The sequence below is a fragment of the Mus caroli genome, unplaced genomic scaffold (genome assembly GCF_978045245.1).
Source record: "Mus caroli unplaced genomic scaffold, Mus_caroli_1 scaffold_5, whole genome shotgun sequence".
NCBI lineage: Eukaryota > Metazoa > Chordata > Mammalia > Rodentia > Muridae > Mus > Mus caroli.
Window position 1 is genome coordinate 115,810,322 of NW_028227260.1, and position 23,744 is coordinate 115,834,065.

The following is a 23,744-nucleotide window of genomic DNA, read 5'->3' on the forward strand; positions in this document are numbered from 1 at the left end:
AGAATTAAGGCTTAGCAAGGTCACTGGCACTCCAAGATTTGCCTTGTTTGTGTCTAAGCATGCATGCTTTACACCTAGTGAGATGTTCTTTGATTCTTGGAAGCTGGGGAAATTAAGGAAAGGGTGAGATGGTTGCAGAGCACAGGTAAAAGCTAGAGGATTGATAGGTTCTCCAAAAGCCTTCCCAGTGAGCACTAGGGCCACTCCTTCTGGAATCACTGCAGAACCACACAATTCATCAAAGGCTCCGAGGTCTCTCACCACCCAGCTATCCCTGCCTGGGTAAGACTCACTTCTAGAAGCCTGTCCCCTGGTTGCCCTATGAAGTGGATGCCTGGGTGGGGAAATGAAGGGGGTTGGGTACAGACCCAGACAAGTCTTTCCTGCAGCAAACCCGCTCTTCCTTCCTTTGACATAGGGCAGACCCAACCAGGCTGAGTACACAATAGGAGGCATGCTGCTTCCATGTTGTTTCCCAGCCTCTAGCCGCCTGGGACCAAGGGGCTTGCAGGTTGGGGGCAAGTGAGATTTTTTTCCCACCGCCTCACTGCTCCTGAAGTCTTAAGGGAGGCAGAGGTCCCTGGAGGCCCCAGCACACCCTAGTCTTGGAGACATTTCATCACCCACCTCTGACCCCCTCCCGCGCCATACACTCAGAAAAAGAAGCAGCCTCATCTCGCCTCCCGGATGCGGCTGCACCAGCAACATCAGCTGCGGGCGGAGCCCGGGTGCTTGCCACTTCCCCCTCTTCCCGCGTGACCCTCGCCCCCACCTCCAGCACTCCCTCCCCCTCCAGGAGACACACCCTCCTTCTTAGGCCACTCAGGTCGGGGCCCTTGGTGAGAGGGAGCAGCCGCCGCCGCCCGGCAGGACCCAGAGCCTGCAAAAGCTAGAGCAAAAAGGAGGGAAAGAGGGAGGAGCGGCGCGCGGGAGGAGGAGCCGCGGGAGCTGGGCGCGGGGCGGCGAGCTGAGATGTGGCCGGCCCGTCGGCGTGTAAACACAGGCAGCAGCAGCAGCAGCAGCAGCAGCAGCAGCAGCAGCAGCGGCCGCCCCGGCCCGGGGCACTGAGCGCTCCCGCCGAGACCTGCCCGCCACCGCTGCCATGGCCGAAGTGCGCAAATTCACCAAGCGGCTGAGCAAGCCAGGCACGGCAGCCGAGCTCCGCCAGAGCGTGTCGGAGGCCGTGCGGGGCTCCGTGGTGCTGGTGAGTGGTCGAGCGACGGGGAGTCCCTGGGGGGTTCGCTCACACCGGGAGCGGCGCGGTGGCTTCCCGCGCGCGCGCTGGGGACCACGGGCAGGATGGGCGCAGCGGCGGTCGAGCGCTAGGAGCTCTCTTTCTCCTCTGTTCTACTTAAGTTTTCGCTCTGGCAACCGGCTGCCCGGGGGTGGGAGTCTTAGGCGCCACGGGACAGCGTTCTGGCTACCCCACCAGCTTGCGCTGGGCTGGAAGCTGAATACCACAGCGGGTTTCACAGTGCTGTGGACGGAGAGTGGGGGGTCTCCACCCCAGCGGGGGCGGCTGAAAGCTTCAGATCGCACCTCCCGCTCCCCCGGACCCCCGCACAAAGAGCTGGAGATTATGGCACGAGGAGATCCGGATCCCTTTAAGAGGGCACCTGGGGCAGCCTAGGCGGAAGGATGCGATGAGCACAGGCATACTTGAGTGCGGATACACATCAAGTACACGCGCACACACACACTCACACACACAAAAAAAACCCCACCCAAAAGCCCAGGGCGCCCAAGCTCTGGCGGGCGATGTGGACAGAGGAAGCATAGCGACTTCCTCCTGCTACTGGGGAGAGGGAGGGTGGTGATGGGTGTTGAGGGGTACTGCCAACTAAGACAGAGGGAGAGGATTGGAAACAACGGGGGTGGGTCTGCGCCTGAGTGGGTTTTGAGTCTGTATCCTCTGGGAGAGGATGGTTCTTAAGACTTGTGAGCGATTGGAGGCAAGAGGATGTGGGAAAGACTGGATGTTGCTGTGTAAGGTTGAAGACCCTAGAACCAGACGCCTACCGCAGACTATTGGGGGTGTCTTGGCGGCGGGTAGAGCTGGGAGATGGGGATTGGAGAGCTTTCTGACACCCCCCTCGGGGAACCACCCCTCCCCCGCACGCCAGGGCACCCTCATCAGTCCTGTTTAGATTGTCTAAATCTGGAGGGAAGCCTTGGATGGTAAGGGGCACTTGCTCCTTTGCTTTTAAAGGCTTCCATTGCCAATTTTTTGGACTAGGGACCAAACCTTAAATAAGCAGTGGGACTGATTCATTAGCGTGCTTTTTGTTACTTTGTTTTGCAGGAGATTTGCTGGCTTTTGTCTCTTTCCACTCCTATATTATTTCATATCATTTGCTGTGTTTAAATCTCCGCACTTAAGAGAGAGCTTTTTGTTAGCACAACTTATCCTGGGAAGGGAACTTCGCAGCTTTTCCCTGTAATTTTTATGTTGATCTTGTAGAATCGGCAATAAAACCAACATTAAAGCAAGGCAAGGGGCCTGATCCTAACAGTGGGGAAAGTTGACATTAGTGGGAATTCTGGAAGAGGATCAAAGGTAAAATATGTACCTTTGAGATAAAAATCGGATTTCTAATAGCTGCAACTGTGCAGAGCCAAGGGACTTTAAAGAAATGTCTTTATCGTGGCTGGACCCTTGAAGTTTAATCCTGCTGCTTGGTGAAGCTAAACCCAGACCTTTAATGTTGTTTTAATGGATTTGGCTTATTGTATATTTCACCCAGATTTGGAGCCAGAACCTGTTGAGGTCAGATCAGAACCTCACTTGTCATCAGGGCCATTTGAGAGAGGACCACAAGCTGTGTGCAAGGCATTTATACCAGGCTATCATCTTCAGTGGTTATTAGCAAGTGATCCAGACAGCCTAGCACAAGGATGGCTTTTCTAAAATCATAAAGAAAACCTTCTCTGAGAAGGAGTGGCTGGCCACCTACCACAGCATATGAAGAGAGAGGGAAGATGGACAGATGGTATCAAGAGAATAAATGGGGCACAGACAACCTCTGCTGGTATTTGACCAGTATTTGACCTGCCTCCTGCAACAGTAAAAAGTTATTATTCTTTCTGAAGTTTTAGGCTCTGAAAAGTTCAGTTTTGAGACATGGTCTCACTCTGTAGCCCAGGCTTGAACTTCGGTCTTGTACTTGGTGGTAGTCTTCCTGCTTCAGCTTACTGGATGCTAGGACTACAGACATGTGCCACCTATAATTTTTGTGCAGCACAGGTGCAGTGGCTTCTTCCTACCTCTCCATTCTTGACAATGCTGGAAAAGAAAATCTATTAAGAGAGAAAGACTCTTGGAGCTACAGCCCATGGCCGGGGTTTCCTGGTCAGCCAACCTTATTTGGGTTCTTTTTTTTTTTTTTTTAGCTTTTATGCAAGGGAATGTAGAGGAGTGAAATCTACTCATTTCTTTGGTATGTGATGTGTATTAAGACTTGAGGGGAGGGCGAGTTGAGTGAGAAGTTTCTTGTGCTCTAAATCAATCCATTGAGCCCTTACACTGTGCAAGACATGATGTTAGGTGCTTTAGGACCTTTTATTCATTTATTTAGTTCCAATCTAAGGGGTGTGTGTGTGTGTTAGTGTGTCAGAGAGAGAGAGAGAGAGAGAGAGAGAGAGAGAGAGAGAGAGAGAGAGAGAGAGAGAGAGAGAGACTAATCGATCTCAGGGTCTTGAATAATGCGATTTGTCAATTAAGAGATAAATAACTTTAAACAGTATATTCACTCTCATGTATTACTTTCCCTCCTGTTTCCTGTTGTTGGTTGGTTGGTTGTTGTTGTTGTTTACTTCATAGGCCTGTTAACCAGAGGTAGGAAAGCTGGGGGTGACTGGAGAGCAAAACAACCATGCTGCAGCTGCTGCAGCTTCTGGGTTCAGTTCTGATGTAAGCCCCAAGTGTTTATTGAGGGACAGCTGAGGTGGGATTTACACTTGCTGCCATAAATCCAAGATAGTATTAGAGTTTCAGCATAAGTTGGAGTCATTAGCACAGCAGGGCACACTTTTCTTCCCATGTAATTCTTGACAGAACTTGGAAACCCTACCAAGCTGAACAAATATACACTATTTCCTGTTTAGTTTTTTTTTCTTTTTTACAGTTACACCCTTGTTGGCATGCCCATAATGTCATTCAGTTTTGCTCACTGTTCAAAAAAAAATGCACAAGGCTTGGGCCCTGGCTATATATAGCATGTCATTATTAGTATTTCCACAAATCTATTAACTATGTAATGAAACGAGCAGAGAAAGAGAGGCTGCTTCATGGCTGCATGTTCTAGTGAGTTCAGCATTTTTATGAAGATCAGTTTTAAACCGGGGAAGGGAATAATTATCAAATCGCCATTGACTAGGATATCTCAAGAGAGACTTGGGGAGTGGCAAGATAACCCACCAGTGAGCAGAGGCTAATGGAAAATGTTCACATACATGCATTTTTAAAGTGTAGCGTTCTGTGGTTTTTGTTATACTTCAGGTTATAGTTCTTGGTGTCTGGTGCGGATCAAAAACATCTGAGAAACCTGCTGTATCTCCTAGTAGGGGTTTAAGTAGTGCTTGCTACTTATGATCACCAAAAAGTTGTTAGATATTATTACTTGAGGCAAGGTAATTTGGATACGTCCTTTGGCTGGTGTCAAGGGATTTTAAATGAGAGTATCAAGCTCTCTAGAATTGAGAAAGGCTGACGAGGGTCAGCAGCTGTTCACTTCCTCCATCCGCCATTCACAACTGCCTTTGAGCAGAGAGGCTGTCTTGCTTGCCTTTAGGCGAGAGCTGAAAAACTCAGCAGCTCTTCTGTTCCTTCTTCCCAGGGGGGTTGTGGAAAGTACTTAATGTAGGACAAAATCTACAGCTTCATTTGGAAGGAGGTGACGCTCCCACCGTGGAATAAAGTGAGATTCAACTTAGACTTTCCCCTCTCTGATGTTGGGGACAGAACTCATGGCTCTGAAGTGTGCTAGATGTTAATCTACTACATAGCCACACTCTTAGCCCAACTTGGCTGTTCTTGTTTACTTACTTGACTCATAATGTTCCTAACTCAGCCTCCTGAATGCTAGGGGCTTACAGGCATGTACTGCCATACCTGGCTTCAATTTTGGCTTCTTGAGCATGCCTTTACAGTTCAAAGATTTAGTTGGGCTCTTATTGAGCTGAGAGTGAGATAGTTAGCCACAGCCTTGGCACCTGAACATAAGAATCCCTTATTATTCCTTTTGGTAGCTTCTCTTGTTAGAAGGGTTTGGGATGACACACTCCTCTAAAGTTTGTCCAAAGGACCAACTCAGTTTTTTAGAAAACCAAAGGCCATCTCACTGAGCCTTCACTGAAGCAGCAAATAGAATCTTTACACCCTCTTTTTGGTGCAAGTGTGTGTGTGTGTGTGTGTGTGTGTGTGTGTGCATGTGTATGCATGCAGAAATCAGAAAACACTAGTGTCCTGTTCTGTCACTTGACAACTAATTCCCTTGAATCAAGGTCTCTCAGTCACCAGAACTAGCCATTCTTTGGCTAGACTGATCTATCTTCTTGTCTCTGGACCCCATTTCCACTATGCCCACAGCCACACCTAGCTTTTTAACGAGGTGTTGGGGACGTAAACTCAAATACTCATACTGGAACAGCAAGTATTCTTATACACTTTTCTGTCTCCCCAGTCCTAGAATTTGTTTTCTAAGTTTAGCATATTAAGACCATTCTCTAGATTGAGACTTTCCATATCCTGATTACCAGTGATCTTTCTTTAAACATTTATTGCTTTGCCACTTAAAAATACTTATTCATTAAAGAAATCTTAGAAGAGAAAAAAAATAAAAGTGTCACTATGTCAGAAGGAACTCAATATTCTAATGTATGTATTTTGACTTTTATATATAAATATTTAAATGTTTTTATTTTGTGGTTATGCAAAACCTCTAGCCAGCCCTTAAGTAACTTTTCTTTTATCTATATCTCATTTATATTTGCTCATAGTAGCCAACCTACTCTTGCATAAGCATATTTAATAGAATTGCCAACAATCTTATTAGGAGTTTTTATAGATAAAGCATCCTTCATTGGTTTATTCTTCATAGTTTTTAGATTTAAATTTTTTTGTGTGTGTGCATGCATGTATGTTTGTGTGTGTACGTGTCCAGGTGTGCATTTAGGCATTTTCATCACAGTGCCTATGTGGAGGTCAGAGGACAGTTTTCAGGAGTTACTTCTCTGCTGCTTTGTTAAGGTGGGGCCTCTCTTGGTTTTGGTGAGTTGTATACTCCAGGCTAGTTGGCCCAGAAGCTTCTAGGCAATTCTCTTGTCTCAACCTCACATCTCTCAGGGGGGAGGGGGGCTGGAATGACAGGCCCCTGCACCTGGCTTTTTATGTGTGTTCTAGGGACTAAACTCAGGTCATCGGGCTTGCTTTGCTAGCCCTTTTACCTGAGCTGTCTCCCTGGCCCAGTAGTTTCTAGTTTCATGCTGCTGTAAACATGAGTTGTGTAGTGTCATGGATACATAGATTTTCACTTTATTTTGTATATTGAGATAGTGTCTTTCTCTGTAGCCAAAGTTGGCTTTGAATTTGTAATCCTTGTGCCTCAGCCTCCTGGAATTTCAGGCATTCCTACTGTGCCTGACACTTTAAATGAATTAAAATCGCTTCCTAAATTGCCCTTGCCTTATTTCAGCTTCTTAGTAGCCATATGTGGTTGGTGACTACCGTATTAGATGCTGCTGAAATACTCCATTCCACCACTGCAGTTCTGTTAGCACTGAGTCAAACAGCTTTGAGAGGGTATTTTCAGATTTGTTAGATTTTTGCCCGTAGATTAAATTTTTGGCTATGGAATTCCCTGTTCAAAGTCCATATGCATTTTTAGGATTGAAATTTTCTCTTAGGGGTAGAGATGTAACTCATTATGCCAGGCCTTGAGCTCCATCTTCAGCACCACAAACAATTCCCTATTAAAAATCCAAGCCAAACCAAACCAAACCAATTCTGTTAAATTGTTCTGCAGAAAGTTGTTCCAATGTACTCCACCAATAGACCACGAGAGCATATATTTCTCCTCTCCTGTGCTGACACTGGTTAAGAGTCTTCATCTTTGTAATCTGGTAAATTATAAAGAGTACAATGATGTTGTAATGCATATTTCTTTGATTATTGTTGAAATCGAATGATGTTTCCTTTGTTGATGGCCCATACATATAACTTAAGGACTGGGATCCTTGACTCAGACTTGTTTCCTTGTTTTGGATTCTTGGAATACTCATCTCAACCCTTCACAATTCGGTTTGGCTAAGTCAAGGGTCGGGCCACACATCCATGTTCTTTAAAGTTACCCCCAGGCTGATCTGGGCCACTCATACTCCAGGCGAAAATATCCCCTAGATACATCTGAAAAAGGATTCGTTTAGATTCTCCTTAAAGCCCTCTTTAGGTTAGGAGGCTCTGTTGGGAAACTTGGGTTGAAATTTACTATGCTAAGTTCTGTGCTGATCTGCAACAAACCCTCCTGACTGGAACCACATGGAATGCTTGCTTTCTCTTTCATCTGACAACCCTTGAAACATGTGGAGATCACCACCAGGCCATTTAAAATTTCATTCTTCACCAGGTCAGAGAGCCTTTGTTTCTTTCCTTCATTTTGCACATGACTTGGTTTTAAGAGTTTCCACACCATGATCATTGTGTTTGACTTGTGTTCAGTTTCCTACTGAACAGAAGAGGCAGAGCCTGGGCCTGGAGTGAGCCCTGGTGTGAAGTCCAACTTCTGCTGCTACTTGCACTGTGAACAAAGGCAGGTAACCTTGTCTGTGGAATGGGGACAGACATAAGTAGCACCCTCGTGAGAAGTAAAGTATGAAGACTGGTGGACAGGTAGTTCATACAGTATTAAAATGAAGGTCCCGAGAGAGACAGTATTCCTGGTACTACATTGACCATGCTGCAGTGGAAGACCACAGATTCAAGAACATTTGGGCAACACAAATTGGTCTTAATTGGTTTAAAATGCAAAAGACACAAAGTTGAGTGTGCAGGGAAGATTGTGGTGGATATGATCAGAACACCAAAATACTTTGTGTGAAACACACAAAGAACTTAAAGAGAGAGAGAGGAGAGAGAGAGAGAGAGAGAGAAAGAAAATTTGAAAAAATCAGTAAAGAGAGTGTTAAACAACAGCAATGAAACTAAACACCTCAGTATTATTCTTTAGTCCTTGGAGGTATGAACACTTCATAGGGTGCCTGGAATGCAGTAGGTGCACAGTTTGCATTTTGTGCATAGCTGTGGGATAGTCTTAAAAGTCTTGGGAGAAGAGCCTAAAGGCAGGAATCTAGTGAAAACATATAGTCCAGGAAAATGATAACAGAGACCTTAACTGAAAAAAGTGAGAATGGAGATAAGAGCCAGTTCCGTGATTAAATCTAAAGCACGTGGTGAATGTTGAAGGGGTAGTGGGAACATGAGGAAGAGAAACAACAGGGAGGAAGAGGGAGGTGGAGTCAAGCTAATTTTGAGTTTTTACAGCTTAGGTGAATCTGAGGAATGTGATAGAGAAAGGAGGAGAAAATGAGCATGCTCTCTCTATTTGAAAGAATTGTGAGGGTCAGGCCAGGTTTCAATGAGAACCTTCTAAAAGGAGGCTGGGCATGTAGGGTTGTATTTTGGCAAATGCCTGAGGTTCTTGAGGGCAGAGAGGAAAGTGTTCCAAGTGGAATCAGGAAAGGGATGAAGGACCAGGAGAAGACCAGGGCTGAGCTGAACTGACAAAGATAAGATTGTAGTGAGTGATTAGCTGATGGAGGAGGCTTGCACCTTTTGGGGGAAGATTAGGAAGGAGGAGTCAGGATAGGGAAGGATAATCTAGAGGCTAACCCTAGACTACCCATTAGAATGATAGTAGAAGTTATCACACAATAGACACACACACACTCTCTCATATGCGCGCACACACATATACATACTCATGGGTGGGGAGATCTTGCTCTGGCAGTTGGCGTTAGTAGATCTTGGGAATGAGAAGCTAGAGAGATTCCTTTGAGTTCCCAGAAAGAATAATGTAATAGTTTCTACCCTTAAGGGACTCCTGGTTCAGACATGAAGATGGGATGCACAGTAATAAATGATGTAGAGAAGATGGAAAATAGATATGAGGCTATAATTTTGTCTTCTGTCTTCAGTTGATTAGTCCTGTTACCCTTGTACCAGATCCCTGACACTTTCTGATTTTTTTATTTTACATTTGTTTAGACTTTAATCTCTTCTGGCCTTAACAAGACTGAATAGGCCTTCACTAAGGAACACTGTGAATCTGTATGACTTTCCTATGGAGTTCCCCTCCCCCATGGTTTATAGGAATGGTGAGAGCTAGCAGTGACATGGAATGGTGAGAAATTTGTAGTATATGTGTGTTGCTCACATTGTCATTCCCTTTCTTGACCTCTGTGGACTCTAATCAGTGGTTGTTACTTTCCAAAATTCTACACTCCTGGCTTTTAGTTAATTAACTTACTATATTAAAATTTTTATTAGTGTTTGGAGTGTGTGCGCACACACACAAAGAAGTATGGCACAATGTGCTTGTGAAGGTCTCCTTTCACCATGTAGGTGTCTGGGATTGAACTCAGGTCAGGAGGCTTTGGTGATTCATCTTAACCTGGTGAGCCATCTTACTAGTCCCACGCTTGCTTTAAAAAATGTGTAGTTTTTAAATGTTTTGAGAACTTCATACTTGAGCAGTGCATTACCATAACTCTTACCTCCTCTCACTTTCGAAGTTCTTCCTCCCATCTCCTCCAAAATTTTTGACCTCTTCTTTAATTATCACTCACTCACACACACACACACACACACACACACACACTTGCACAGGCATGCACACACAGAGATGCACAACCTACTGACTCCATTTAGTGTTACAACTCAGTACAGAAGATTAATTCACCCAATTGACGTTTTTCTATTTTTCTCCTAAGATACAGTCATTGAGAAGATGTGTTGAAAACTGTATTTTTTTACCACTGAACCGGAAGCCACGGGAGGGAGAGGGAGCTCAAGCAGTTCCTCCTTTCTTATGGTTTTTGTTTTGTTCTGTTTTGTTTTACAGTGTACAAACCATACGAGTACCTTTAGACTACATTTCTTCTTGGGATTTTGATCTCCTGATTTCCTATAGATTTTGCCAGCAAGGCGGAAGAATTCCTGGCTAACATTGGTCTGCCATTTGTATTAGTCTGGAGCCAGATGCCTTTTTGATTCTTTGCACAGCCCCACCCTGGAGGCTTCCTTAGCAGAAACTGGAGTGGGGCAAGGGAGCAGTCTCACCAAGCTGCTGTTGCCCCTAAGCTCATGCTTGCTAGAGCAATGGTTAAGAAAAGCCTGAGCTCTGGAAGCAAATCACCCAACTGCTTTCGAGCAGGATGACACCAGGCCAGTGCATTAAGAAACACATTAGAACATATGACCCACATGAGTGTTGTGCTAGGAGAGACAGATTAGTTGGTAAAACGCTTCGATGAAGACAAGTGTGGTCTTGAGCTCCAGAACCCTTGGGAGATATGCCAGGTGTGGTGGTAAACCCTTGTAATCCCAGTTCAGAGGAAGTGGAGACCAGTGGAGCCCTGGGCTCAAGGCTCAGCCAGTCTAGCCTACTCTGTGAGAGATAGTTGGTTGGGGTGAGGAGAGAGAGAGAGAGAGAGAGAGAGAGAGAGAGAGAGAGAGAGAGAGAGAGAGAGAGAGAGGGAGAGAGGGAGAGAGGGAGAGAGGGAGAGAGGGAGAGAGGGAGAGAGGGAGAGAGGGAGAGAGGGAGAGAGAGAGAGAGAGAGAGAGAGAGAGAGAGAGAGAGAGAGAGAGAGAGAGAGAGAGAGAGAGAGAGAGAATATGAAACTGAGAATGAACCCGAGAAAGCACATACTTGTTCTCTGGCTTCCATTTGCATGAGCACACATACCTTCCTGAGTATACCTGTGCTCTCAAGTGCATGGAAACACACACACACACACTCACACACACAAATACAAACAATGCCTTGTTGCTTCTCAGTATCATTCCAAGGCTTTATGTCCTTTTTTTGTGTTATTGGGATAAAACCCCAGGGCCTCACAGATGCTAACCATGCATGCTACTACTGAGCTACACCCATAGTCCCGGTGTCCTTTTGTATTCTGCCATTCAGGTTTTGTAATAACAAGCTAGATTCTGTTAAGGGTGGCGTATCCAGCTCCCCAGTCAAGTCTGTCGGGAAACACTGCTACACGTGGTTTCTCTATTGTTCATGCAAAACCTTGCACAATCACACCTAAATTTTGCTCTTAATGATTTCCTGTGATTCTTTGCCACTTTATTTTTATTGCCTACAGAGTTTATCATCCACAGGAAGGCTCTTCCTGCTTTCTTGACAGCTTGTGTTGGACTGCATATATTTCAAGTTGCTGGGAAGCATTAGAAGGTGTTCAGAGTTTTTTAGTTCCCCCACCCCATGGTGCTTTCTCTAATGACAGAGGTATTTTACCAAGTGAGATACAACTGGAGATACTTTGCCAGTGTGCTTTGAAGTCCTTGTGACACAATATCTTTATTTGAAGCTTTTTGGTGCATTGTGATGGAAGGCCAGCTAGTTTATCTGTACGGAATATTTTTCAGATGATGCTAAGGCCTTATATTTCCATAACCCCAATTTTTGTTTTTGGGATTTTTTTATGTTACTATATGCGTATATATATTTCATTTGCATTCATATACATATCTCCTAGAACTGGAGTTACAGACAATTGTGAGCTGCTAGATTGGTGCTGGGGAATAGAACCCAGGTCCTCTAAAGGAGTAGCCAGTTCTTTTAACTGTGGAACCATCTCCCCACTCCTGTTATAGCCAGGATTTGAAGGAGAGTTAAAAGGGCTGCTAGGTCTCTGATGTCATATGGCTGTGGGTCAGTGTTAAACATATATTAGATTGCTATCACTCCTATGCTATAAATGGAGAAACAGAGGTGTGGGTTCTAGTGAGGCAGGCCATAGGTCATCCATCACTTTCAAATGATAGGACCAGTAATGAACTCCAGCTGTCTCTTCTCCTTCAGAGTAGTCATGTGAAAAAACAACAGTGGTGTGCCTCCCAGGATCCACAAGTAATCAGGGGAAGGAACTTCCTGTGTAGCTTGGTGACGTATATAGGAAGCCATGTCTATTTCCAAACAAGCTTGGTTTCTATAGTGGGAAAGTAGAAGTTACGGACAAGATTATTATTTTATGATTTGAGAACTGGTTACTGTCAGCTGTTCTTCCGTTCTTCACTATTTGAATAAATATACAGAAAAAGAACATTTCAGAACTTTAGCTCTGCAGACGTACCTAGGATCATTTTCCTGGAACTTCTTTTAGGATTTTTTTTCTTTTTCAAGTTGGTTAGTTCTCTCCAAAAACAACACCATTTATATTTCTTTCCATGCCTTTTATATTAGTAGTTAAGTTTTCTCACTTGAAAATTGGCTGACTTTCTGACTTATAGGGCCTATTGTCACAGTGCTCATGAGTACATGGAACAGTGCTCTTGGCGCAACCAGTTTATTTTCACAGGCTAACAAGTTCCCAGTGCTTCAGTGCACCATATGGCTTCGGAGAGACCTGAAGGAAGGAATGTCACCATCCACGGTGTCTACTTACCACCAAGAAATGACTGATGTCCAAAGAGACTTGGCATCAACTCTTGCATAAACTGAACAGAATCATTATTTAAGCGGGGTGGGGGGTGGGGTGGGGGTGGGGCTGTGGCTCTCATTTGTGTCCGTCAGAGTGTTTATGGCATGCTCTATTGCTCCGGAAGCAAAGAATGCTCTCCTTTCAAACATGTCCCACAGTGACTTGTTCCTTCATTTCTAGTGACTGACCTGACTGACTGCTCACAGAGGAAATTGGTGTCTATCTGTCCCTACCAAATAGTCTGCCAGAATTCAAGACGCCACTGTAAAGGACATAACTGGTTCTGGAGAAATTAGGATCTGGATGTATATTAGATGACAATATTGTAAAATTGTAACAATCATGATGTGTTTGTATAGAATGTTCCTGTCCTTCGGGACACATACTGAAGTAAAATGTAGTGATGTCTATGGCCAATTTTTAAATGGTTCAATTGCAAAAAATCAGTATATGTATATATGTACATGAATAGAATGCATGTGTGTGTATTTCTGTATCTAATACAGAGAGCATACCACTGATGAGTCTAGATGAAATGTAAATGGACATTTATTTTCCTATTTGTGAACATTTTATATAGATTTGAGTTTTCATATTAAAACATTGATCAAAAAACAAAAAACAAAACAAACAAACAAACAAAAAAGAGCGCATGGTACCTACCTGTATACTCCCTGTTTGGAGAAAACATAATCTACTTCTCTCTCTCCCTCTCTCCCTCTCTTCCTCTCTCCCTCTCTCCCTCTCTCTCTCTCTCCTCACCCCAACCAACTATCTCTCACAGAGTAGGCTAGACTGGCTGAGCCTTGAGCCCAGGGCTCCACTGGTCTCCACTTCCTCTGAACTGGGATTACAAGGGTTTACCACCACACCTGGCATATCTCCCAAGGGTTCTGGAGCTCAAGACCACACTTGTCTTCATCGAAGCGTTTTACCAACTAATCTGTCTCTCCTAGCACAACACTCATGAGGCTGAGATAGATAGATCTCGCTAAGTTCAAGGCCAGTCTTGTCTGTATAGTGAGTTCCAGGTTAGGTAGGCCTGCACAATGTGACCTTGTCTGAAAAACAATACAAAAATGTGTGTGTGTGTGTGTGTGTGTGTGTGTGTGTACTCTTAGATGGAACCAAAAGACTCCCATACACTGAGCAGGTAATATACCATGTATTACATTTCCAGCTCCTATGTCCCTAATCTGATCTCTTGCCTATCCATATCTGAGCCCCTACTTGGTTTCCTGGCAGGATACCAGCTCCTCTGCAAGGGGCTTCTTGTCATACTGTTAGTTCTCCTGAGCAGGGATGCTGTGCCTTTACCATGACTCTACAGCTGCTCAGCTTAGCCTCTATTCAGCTGAACAGTATACTGAGAGAGGGAGGGGCTGCTTAGCAAACTCACAGGAGACTGAGTGCCCAGATAAGAAGGTCTAGCAGGTAGATAGCATGGAAAGTTTGACTAGGGAGACATATGGTACATCAGTTTCCCACTCCTTACTTAACACAAACTTAGTGTCTTCAAAGGACACAGACTTTTATTTATTTAGTTATTTTATTGAAAATGATTTTTTTCATGCAATATATTCTGATTATGGTTTCCCTCCCCCAAATCCTAAAGCCTCCTCACTTTCCTACCTACCCAAATCCAAATCCTTTCTTTTTCTCTTGCTCATTAGAAAACAAATAGGTGTAAAATAATAATAATAATAATAATAACAATAAACCCTAAAATAAAAGCAAACAAACCAGAATAATAAGACAATATAACTAGTAGGAAAAATTGCCACAGAAAAAGCACTCATGAAACATAAAGATGCAGAGACACGTTCATTCACATACATAGAAATTCTATAAAAACAAACAACCCAAAATCCAGTAAGCAAAGGACCTGTAAGGTTAAACAAACAAACAACACCCAGACAAATTATTAGGAGACAAAAAAATCCTCCAGAAATACTCTTGAGTTGATTTTGTATTGGGCATCTACTGTTTAGCATGGTACCTACCTGTATACTCCCTGTTTGGAGAAAACAAATTTTTCCTTTGCAAGTGATTGTCAATTAGAGATAACTTCTGGGTTGGGGATGCTGGCTTGTGTCCATTCCCTGTCTCAGTGCTGACTTCCCATCTGGCTTATACCTGTGCAGGTCCTGTGCATGTTGCCACTGTCTCTGTGAGTTCACATGTTTGTCAGTTATGTGTTTAGAAGTAGAAAGCCTTGATTTCTTGGTGTCTTCCATCTCCTCTGGCTGAGCCTGAGGGGAGGGATTTGTTGGAGAGATCCCAGTTAGGATTGAGTGTCCCAGGTCTTTCACTCTCTGTACATTGTCTGGCTCTAGGTCTCTAATTTTGTTTGAATCTACTGCAGGGGGAAGTGTCCTGGTGGTTGCTGAGCAGGGCACTGATCTATGAGTATAGCAGAATGTCATTAGGAATCATTTTATTGCTGCATCCCTTTAGCACAGTGGTTCTCAACCTTCCTAATGGTGTGACCCTTTAATACAGTTCCTCATGTTGTGCTGACCTCAAACCATAAAATTATTTTCATTGCTATTTCATAATTGTAATTTTGCTACTGTTATGAATTGTAATGTAAATATCTACTTTGTAGGATATCTGAAATGTGACCCCCATGGGGGTCACCAACCACAAGTTAAGAACTGCTGCTTTAACAGAACAATAGTATCTGCTTTTCCCTTGGATGGATAGCCTAGCTAGTTCCAGAAAGGACAAAGAAAGTTTTGGTTCTAGAGGTTGTAAGTCTGACACAGGTTTCACTGGGATGAAACCAAGGTTTGGCAAACCTATACTCCTTTCAGGAGCTCTAGAGGAGAATCCTGTATGTTGCCATCTTCTCCAGTTTCCAGAGGGTTTCTACATTCTTTGGTACCTCTATTTCCATCTTCAACCCAGCAGTGGCTGGCCATGTTCCACATCATAGCATACTGCCTCTGCTTCTGGCCTTATATCCTCGTCTCTGCCTCTGATTAGCCTGCTTCCTTCCATCTCTCAATTATAAGATCCCTTGTTTTGTTTTGTTTTATTTTGTTTTTGTGGTATTTGTGATTGAAATCATGGCCCTGCACATGTTGGACAACTGCTCCATCACTATGCTATGCTCCCAGCCACATATAAGAACTTTTGTGATGACTTTGGTCCCACCTGCATAATGCAGTGTGGTCTTCCCATCTCAAAAAAAAAAAAAAAACCACCAAAAACCTTATAAAAAAAAAACCTTAATTTAATCACATTTGTGGTTTCCTGTAATGAATAAAGTAAATTCTTAGGGACTGAACTGAAGCCATGTTTGGGAAACCTTTTTTGTACATAAAATCCATGAAGAGTGACTAAAGGCTCATGAGTTGGTGGGCTACTGGGGTTAGATGGGTTCCTGACTTTATAATGAAATAGAAGAGGAACAGAATCTCCCAGCGTTCTAGTGAAGAAGCACAGTCCCTTTTGAGAATTTTAGCTTCAAGAAAGCAATGCAAGCTTGTCATCTGTGATTTTCATTAGCTTGTTTTCTGAAATTCTTTATAATTAATTATTTTCCCCAACAGAGGACTCCTTTGGTCTGGATTTCTTATAGAGAGGGTGCTGCTTTCAGACTTAAGGTGTTTCAGGATACAAGTTGGCCAGACACATGAAGGCACCTAGCCAGTCCAGGCCTATGGAATTTTCCACTCTCAGCTAAGGAAAAGGGGAAAACAGTAAGGGTGTGCAGGTGTATGTTGTGGGGTACTGTAGATAGATGTAGATAAAGGGAAAAGGATGATTTCACTCTGGCTCACAAGTCCCAAGATGCCTCTCACATGTCCTTTGTAATAGATACTTCACTTAGGCTGAAGGTCAAGATAGATGGGGCAGCACCCTCCAGAACTTTCAAGGAAATTGCAGGACCCCCTTGCCGGGTAAAGTTTCCAAAACACATGGTTGTAGAAGGTAGAGGAAAAGACAGGGAACTTTCTGAGTTCCTTTTTGACGTCATGATGATTTTTAACTGAGAGATAAATCGAAACTTCCTCTCCCTATAGAAGGCAGTCCCTGCCATTTCAGAGAGCCACACCATCGACACTTTCCTTTCTGGCTGCTTTTGTTTCAGCCTCCTCATGCTGGCCAGTATAATACCCACAGTGGTCTGATGGCAAAGCTCCTTGCGACACTGAAGAAGCACTCTATCATAGTGGGTTGTGTTTGCTATTTTTATAGCAGTTCCAATTGGCCACAGCTACGCTTCTCCCTGGCTTAACCTATCCTTTTACAGGTCCTCGGGTAACTGATCTGGCTGTGCATTGAAAATCCTTATGAAAAGGTCCAGGAAAATCACAGATTTTGTTTCAAAATCTGGAGCTACAAAATGTCCAGCAACTCTCTTCACTTTCTTCTATTCCATGTTCTTTTCTTTTACTCTTCAATTGGGAAAATAATTTCCTTTCTTTTGCTAAGCTAACATAAGATAAATCTTCTGATATTTTCAGTTGGGTTGTATTAAGTGTTCTGCTGTTATATACGAGTAATCCACTAATTTTTAATCATGCAAGTTTATTAACTATAGTCCTGTTTGAGACTTCTTTAGAGAGACTTCTAAGATGGCATTTATTTTCTCCAAGTTATGGGTTCTTTTCCTTCATACTGGCCTTTAATTTTTAGTTTGTTTTCCCAATTTGCTGATCTCTGTTTTGGGGCCTCCTCCTTTCTGCTTGCCTTCCACTGAGCTCCATGACTTACTGGTAGTGTACACTACATTGATAAATTTCTGGACAAACATGATGCCTTAGATGCCTGGAATGTCTTGGCCTGTTGTAGGTAGCAGAAAAGTAGAAAGCAATGTATTGTTGGAGAGGGTGTTAACTGGTGAGAAAGGGATGTTGTGATGTGGTTGATAGCTGCTTTGGCTGATGATCAATACAGATACTTTCATTCAGTTGATGCTAAAATCGCAAGGGGCATGCTTTTAGAACTGTTGCTTGAACTGAACAGAAGCAGAGGTTCATTTTCTGCTGCTTTCCTTATAATGGATTAAGTCTATTTAGAGCAAACTTGTAAGCATAAGAGAAGGCAATAGGATATAATCTGAGAGAATTGAAGTGTGTGTGTGTGTGTGTGGTTACAATAGTCGAAAAGACTAGAGATTAAAATACTAACAGTATTCAAAATCTGTGTAGGGGCAGGGAGGTTAGCAGCCTATATTTAGAGAACTAGAGAGGAAGAAATCAAAAGCTTCAAATCTTGTGCTAGGTAAGTAGAAAGGTTTTGTGAGCAGACAAATGCCTGAAGACAGTGAATGAGTCAAGACCCCCAAATCAAGTAGCTGAGGAATTTCGAATTGAAAACCAACTGTCCAAATCCAATTGAGGTCCCCGTTTACTGACCACCTGACACCAACAGGTGTTTTGGGACCCCAGGGTAGAGGGGGGATTTGGGTACCAGACATGCCTACCCTGTTTTCCTTCATCCTAGCTTTTCTTAGCCCTGAATAGCAATACCTCACACCTGTTCCAAACCTGTATTTCTTGAGGCAGCAAACCCGGCTGGACAGGAATGGCAGCAAATGAAGACTGCCTCTGAACCACTGTAACTCTGCAAGAACAGCTCCCACCGGGTCTGGCTTCCTCTTACTATTTCCTTTCTTTTCTCAGCACTTTTTTTTTCTTTTTCTCTTTCTAACTTCTACTCAACACTAACTGGTCTCTCCTCATAGCTCCTCTTGCTCGGCAGGCACCCTACCACTGAGTTACACTCCCAGCCCTTTCTCTGCATGCATACTCCCCATGATTTTTGTTCCTGGTATTTACATCCCTGCACTGCCACATTTTAGGCAAATCCATGACCCTAGATCCTCCGTGCTCCACTTCATGGCCTCCCTACTTTACTTTCCAACATGCTAACTAACATCCCAGGGTGGACACATGCCTACTTTATTTCCTTTCTTCCTTCTCTCTCTGTCTCTCTCTGTCTCTCTCTGTCTCTCTCTGTCTCTCTGTCTCTCTGTCTCTGTCTCTGTCTCTCTCTCTCTCTCTCTCTCTCTCTCTCTCTCTCTCTCCATCTTCTCTCCTTTCCTAATGATAGAATGGCAGGTAGGCACCATCACATCCAGTTCCCACTTCTCTCTGCTCATCTTTTCTCCCCGAGTCCTTTCTCCTATTTGACTACAAAGTGCTCACCATGGGGCAGAGACATTACTTTGTTTATTTTTTTTTAACCTTTTTTTAAAGCCAAGGGTGGAAAATTCCAAAGGCCTGAGTTAGTGATGGCTAGGTGCCTTTTCTGGAAATCTAGTAACTGGAGTGCCAAGGGAATGTCATGGGACCACACATCTGGAAAAGCCGTTCCCCAAAATGTCCTGGTTTTGAATTTAGGTCCATGTGAAAGAAGAGGAGGTTTTTAGCCGTGATGAAATCAGTCATTACAACTGAACATCCGAGTTTACATCACTTTCTTTTTCTGTGCTGCTGGGCTTCATTGGGAAATCATAGCCTTTGGCTTTTTAGGACCTTCTAGAGTCCAACCTTTTACATAAGAAACAAATACATCTCTCACAGCTCAGCTTAATTGAGGATTTCACTTTGTTGGAGTCATTGTTTGGCAAAGGCCAGCTCCATTTCAGAGCAACTGGAGTGGGTCTCCTGGGGCAGGGGAGCATCCTCCCAGATGTTACTAGGTGGAGCTGAGTAGATGAACCCCACCCTCATGTGTCTTGCTTCGTCCCTGAAGAAATAACCTGGGCAGGGTTTTGCTTGCATATCCCTGAGGGCTGTAACAAATTAAAGGTGACTATCTTGACAATTCTCCAAAAAGCAATCTTCTTGAAATGCATAGAAAGTAGTCCATCATTCTGCTGCTTCTCATGAAGGTAAGGGGAAACAAAATCCCTAAGACCAGAAAAATGCCAACTCCATTTGCATTGGTTTCATGTGCCTATAAGGAAGCACTCAGAATTTCTTCAAGTTGCCTAGTATATAGGCTTACCTTTGTCCCATCTTCCCCCACCACACACAGCCTCACCTATAGATTGAACCCCAACCTCTCTGAGCAATCACTGCTTCCAAAAAAGACACTATCTGTTCTCCCCTTCCAGCATTTCTAAACCTCCCTCTTAAACTGAAATGACCCTCCACCCTTCTTTTATCAAAGGGAGACCTGTCCATCCTACAGGGCTCATACCAAATGGCCATCTTCAACACTACCACCTCACTGAGTAGCATATTGTTTTGTTTTGTTTTGTTTTGTTTTGTTTTTTCTCTCTGAAGGTATGTAGCATCCATCCAAAAACATGCTGTAGACTAAGTGGCATGAAACAATACATTTATTCCTTCATAGTATTGGAGGTCAGAGGTCCAAAAATCAGAATGACAGGGCCACATCCCATCAGAAGACTTCAGAAAGGTGTCTATTGCTTTCCCTGCCAGCTTTGTTAGCTCCCAGCTTCCTGGGTCCAAGGCTGATGACTCTAGTCTTTGCCTCTGAAGGTCTGCTACACATTATCTTTTGAATCAAGACAAATTCCCTCTGCTCTTTTCTTATATTAAAGAACACTTGAAATAGCACATTTAGAGCCTGGCCTTATAAACCACATTGATCTCCTCATTTCAAAATCTTTAACTCAACCACATCTCTATGTGCCTTTTTGCCATAATGTCACATTAGAAGGTTCCAAGCTTTAGACAGGGGTACGTGTTTCAGAGGCCATTCTTCAGATCATCTTACTAGTATTAGGTTTTAGAGTGTATTGATTTCATTCTGTCTCATCAGTGTAAACTGTTGATAACTTTTTTCTTCCATTAGAATATTGATGCCTTAAGGGACTGCAGGAGAGTAGCAAAAGCTAATGTGCAGTAAGTAGTCCATGTGCCAGAGGACCCAGCATAGCACTTTTAGTTTGTTTTAACACTGGGAACTTCCATGCAGTCATTTGTAAAAGGGAAAGAATAACATTGTCTTTGGGACTTGGCAGAACTGTAAAGACCAAAAGAAACACAAATTCAAGTGTTCAAAAATAAGGGGTAGGGACTTGAGAGATGGCTCGGTGGTTAATAATGAATGCTACACTTGCAAAGGATCCATGCAGGGAGCCTTAAAACCACCTGAAACTCCAGCTCTTGGGGAATCCAGTGCCTGTGGTCTCTGCATACACACACGCATGCGCACACACACACACTCAAATATAATAATGAATCTTTTAAAGTAAGGGGCTAGGCAAATTAACACCCATACACAAGAAAACCATGCAGGCATTGACATGACTTCTCACTATATGATTCACATATAAAAGGTTTCACTTATGGAACTGCATATAAAGTATCATCCTATCTCTGTAGACTAATACACATCTGGTAGGTGTGGATTTAGCTACTTAACTGCTCCCCAACTTCGTTTCCTCATCTGCAATATGGATATAATGCTGGTGTAGACTACAACGGGAATGTTGTGACACTTAATTAAAACAGTAAAATTCTTACAACAATGCATAGCACAGAAGAAGTACTGAATTAATATAGACATTGAATTTATTGATATTCTCAAAGAAAGTGTCTGTGGGACATTTGTGTGTTTATAATGGATATGTGCTTGTGGATATTAAGAGTGTATACTCTGGATGGTGGTATTGTGGATCAGTTTTTTTCTTGCTCTATGTTTTCTGGGTTTTGGTTTTGGTTGAGATCGAATCTCACTGTGTATCCCTGCCTGGTGTACAGACCAGGCTGAGCCACACTCCATGGAGATCCATCTGCCTCTCCCTCTCAGGTGCTAGGATTGTATGTATGTGCCACCATGTTTGGGGTTGTTTGCTTGTTTGTATTTTCAGACAGAGTTTCACTAGGTAGTCTCTAACTCTTACTCCTTTCTATGTAGACCAGGCAGGTGTCCACTTTGTGGTGATCCTCCTGGCTCTGTTTTCTGAGAGCTAGGATAACAGGCATGAACCAACACTCATGGCATGCTTTCTGTTTTTAAAACCTTTATTTTTTACATTAATCACAGTAATTTTTAAAAGCAGAAAAGTAGATTTCAGGACAAGAACTGTACTTTTGAATGACTATGTTTATATGACAGACACTTATATAGCACTGTCTGTAATTTCCTATATGTTTAATATTTTTAGACAGGGTTTTCCTATGTACCTCTACCTAACCTGGTACTGGCTATGTAACCCAATCTGGCCTAGAACTCCTGGCAATTCTCCTGTACCAGGCTCCCACATGCAGGAATTATAGGCATACTCTACCATCTCCAATTTACTATTTATTTAGTTGTACATACATGTGTGTTTGTGTGTGGTGTGTGTCTATGTGTGTGAATGTCTTCCATGTTTTTACATGAGAGTGTTCATGGAGGCTGTAAAGAGGGTGTTCGATCCCCTGGAGCCTACATTACAGGCAGTTGTAAGTTGTCGGGCATGGGTGCCAGGAAACTGAACTCAGGGCCTTTAGAAGACCAGTAAGTTCTCTAAATCACTGGGCCATTTCCAGTCCCATTTATTATTGTTATTATTGTTATTATTATTATTATTATTATTATTATTTTGATATAGGATCCCTTTCTTATGTAGCTCTGTCTGTTCTAGAACACAATATATAGACCAGCTGTCCTCAAACTCACAGACATTCACCTGCCTCTACCTCTTGAGTGTTGGGATTAAAGGCATGTGTTATCACATCCAGCTTCAAGTATTAAGACAATTTCTTCTACAGACCTTCAGATCCTTGCCCAGTGATTTGTACATCTCAAGTTCTCTGTTCAATGAAGAGAATTTTCCGTGGTCTGGATGTTAGAGCCTTTGATTCCTATTCCCTTTCATTCCTGCTTGCTCAGTTTTTTCAAGCTTTCATCATAATATGCTTTACTTCCTTTGCCTCCTTCCTCCCATTCTGTGTCTCAAAAGCAGTGTGTATCAACTTTCCTAGTGCTGCGACCCTTTAATACAGTTCTTCATATTGTGGTGATCTCCAGCCATAACGTTATTTTCACAAATACTTTGTAACTGTAATTTTGCTACTGTTATGAATTGTAATGTAAATATCTGTGTTTTCTAACAGTCTTAGGCGACCCCTGTGAAATAACTTGGTCAACCCCCAAAGGGGTCTTGACCCACAGGTTAAGAACTAGAGTCTGCCTTTCTTGACAAATCTCACTATGTAGTTCAGGCTGGCCTTGGATTTGTGACCCTCCAGTCTCAGTCTTACATTTGCAGAAATTACAGGTTGTGTCAGCACATCTCACTTTATAATGTGGGTTTGTTGTCGTTTTGTGTTTTTATTTTCAGAGAGAGACAGGATTTTATTCTGTAGCACAGGTTAGCCGTGCACTCATATAGACCAGGCTGGCCTTTAACTTGAAATCTTCCTGTCTCTTCCTTTCAGGCGCTCATATCTGTGAGCCACCATATCTGGTGGGGGGTTAAAATTCAAATAAAATTCATTAGTAGTTTACATGCATTATAATTAGAAGGATTTAAAGCAGTGATTTTTCTTATTTTTTTTAACTAGGCTTGTGTCTTGGTTCTTTTATTTAAAAACATTTTTTTTTGATCTTTTGACATAGGAGTGCCCTGTCTTAGAAATTACATGTGACTTTGCAAAACATGTCAATAGAGTTTATTTAAAACAAAAAGAATAAATGTATGCTTAAATGATATAATTTCCCTCAAATTTAACTTCACTACAGTCTGCATTGTGCAAACACAGCTGTACCAAAGCTGGAACAGTGATTGGCAGCTATCTATGTGCTATGACTCTGGGCTGTTCACAAACCCATTTTATGGACACACTACCACCCAGGTCACACAGGGAAGAGTATAAGTTATAATTTCTAATACATAATCCCTCACATTAATAATAAAATTGCTTGGCTTTTACCTAGTAGCTTTCATTCAAAACCTTCAAAGTGCTCAATCCACATTTGCTTCCCTAAAATTCTACCACATGAGTCAGCAAGAGAACTAGGAAAGCAACCTTCCAAACTACCAGCAGCAGAAGAAACTAGTTCTCTGCTATGTCCTCTGACAACAGGAAATACAGCAGAAATTCATAACAGTTGGTTTA

General features: G+C 43.0%; 1 protein-coding gene across 3 annotated transcripts in view; it reads left to right on the forward strand.

Moving 5' to 3' along the window:
• The first annotated feature begins 832 nt into the window (after positions 1–832).
• Dock11 (dedicator of cytokinesis 11) overlaps positions 833–23,744 on the forward strand; it is a 180,794-nt gene continuing 157,882 nt past the window's right edge. For all 3 annotated transcript variants that reach the window (XM_085838173.1, XM_029473424.2, XM_021154032.3), the window contains exon 1: positions 833–1,204. In XM_085838173.1, the coding sequence (XP_085694299.1) occupies positions 1,103–1,204 (102 nt within the window). In that variant the 5' untranslated portion in view covers positions 833–1,102. The remainder of the gene's footprint in view (positions 1,205–23,744) is intronic.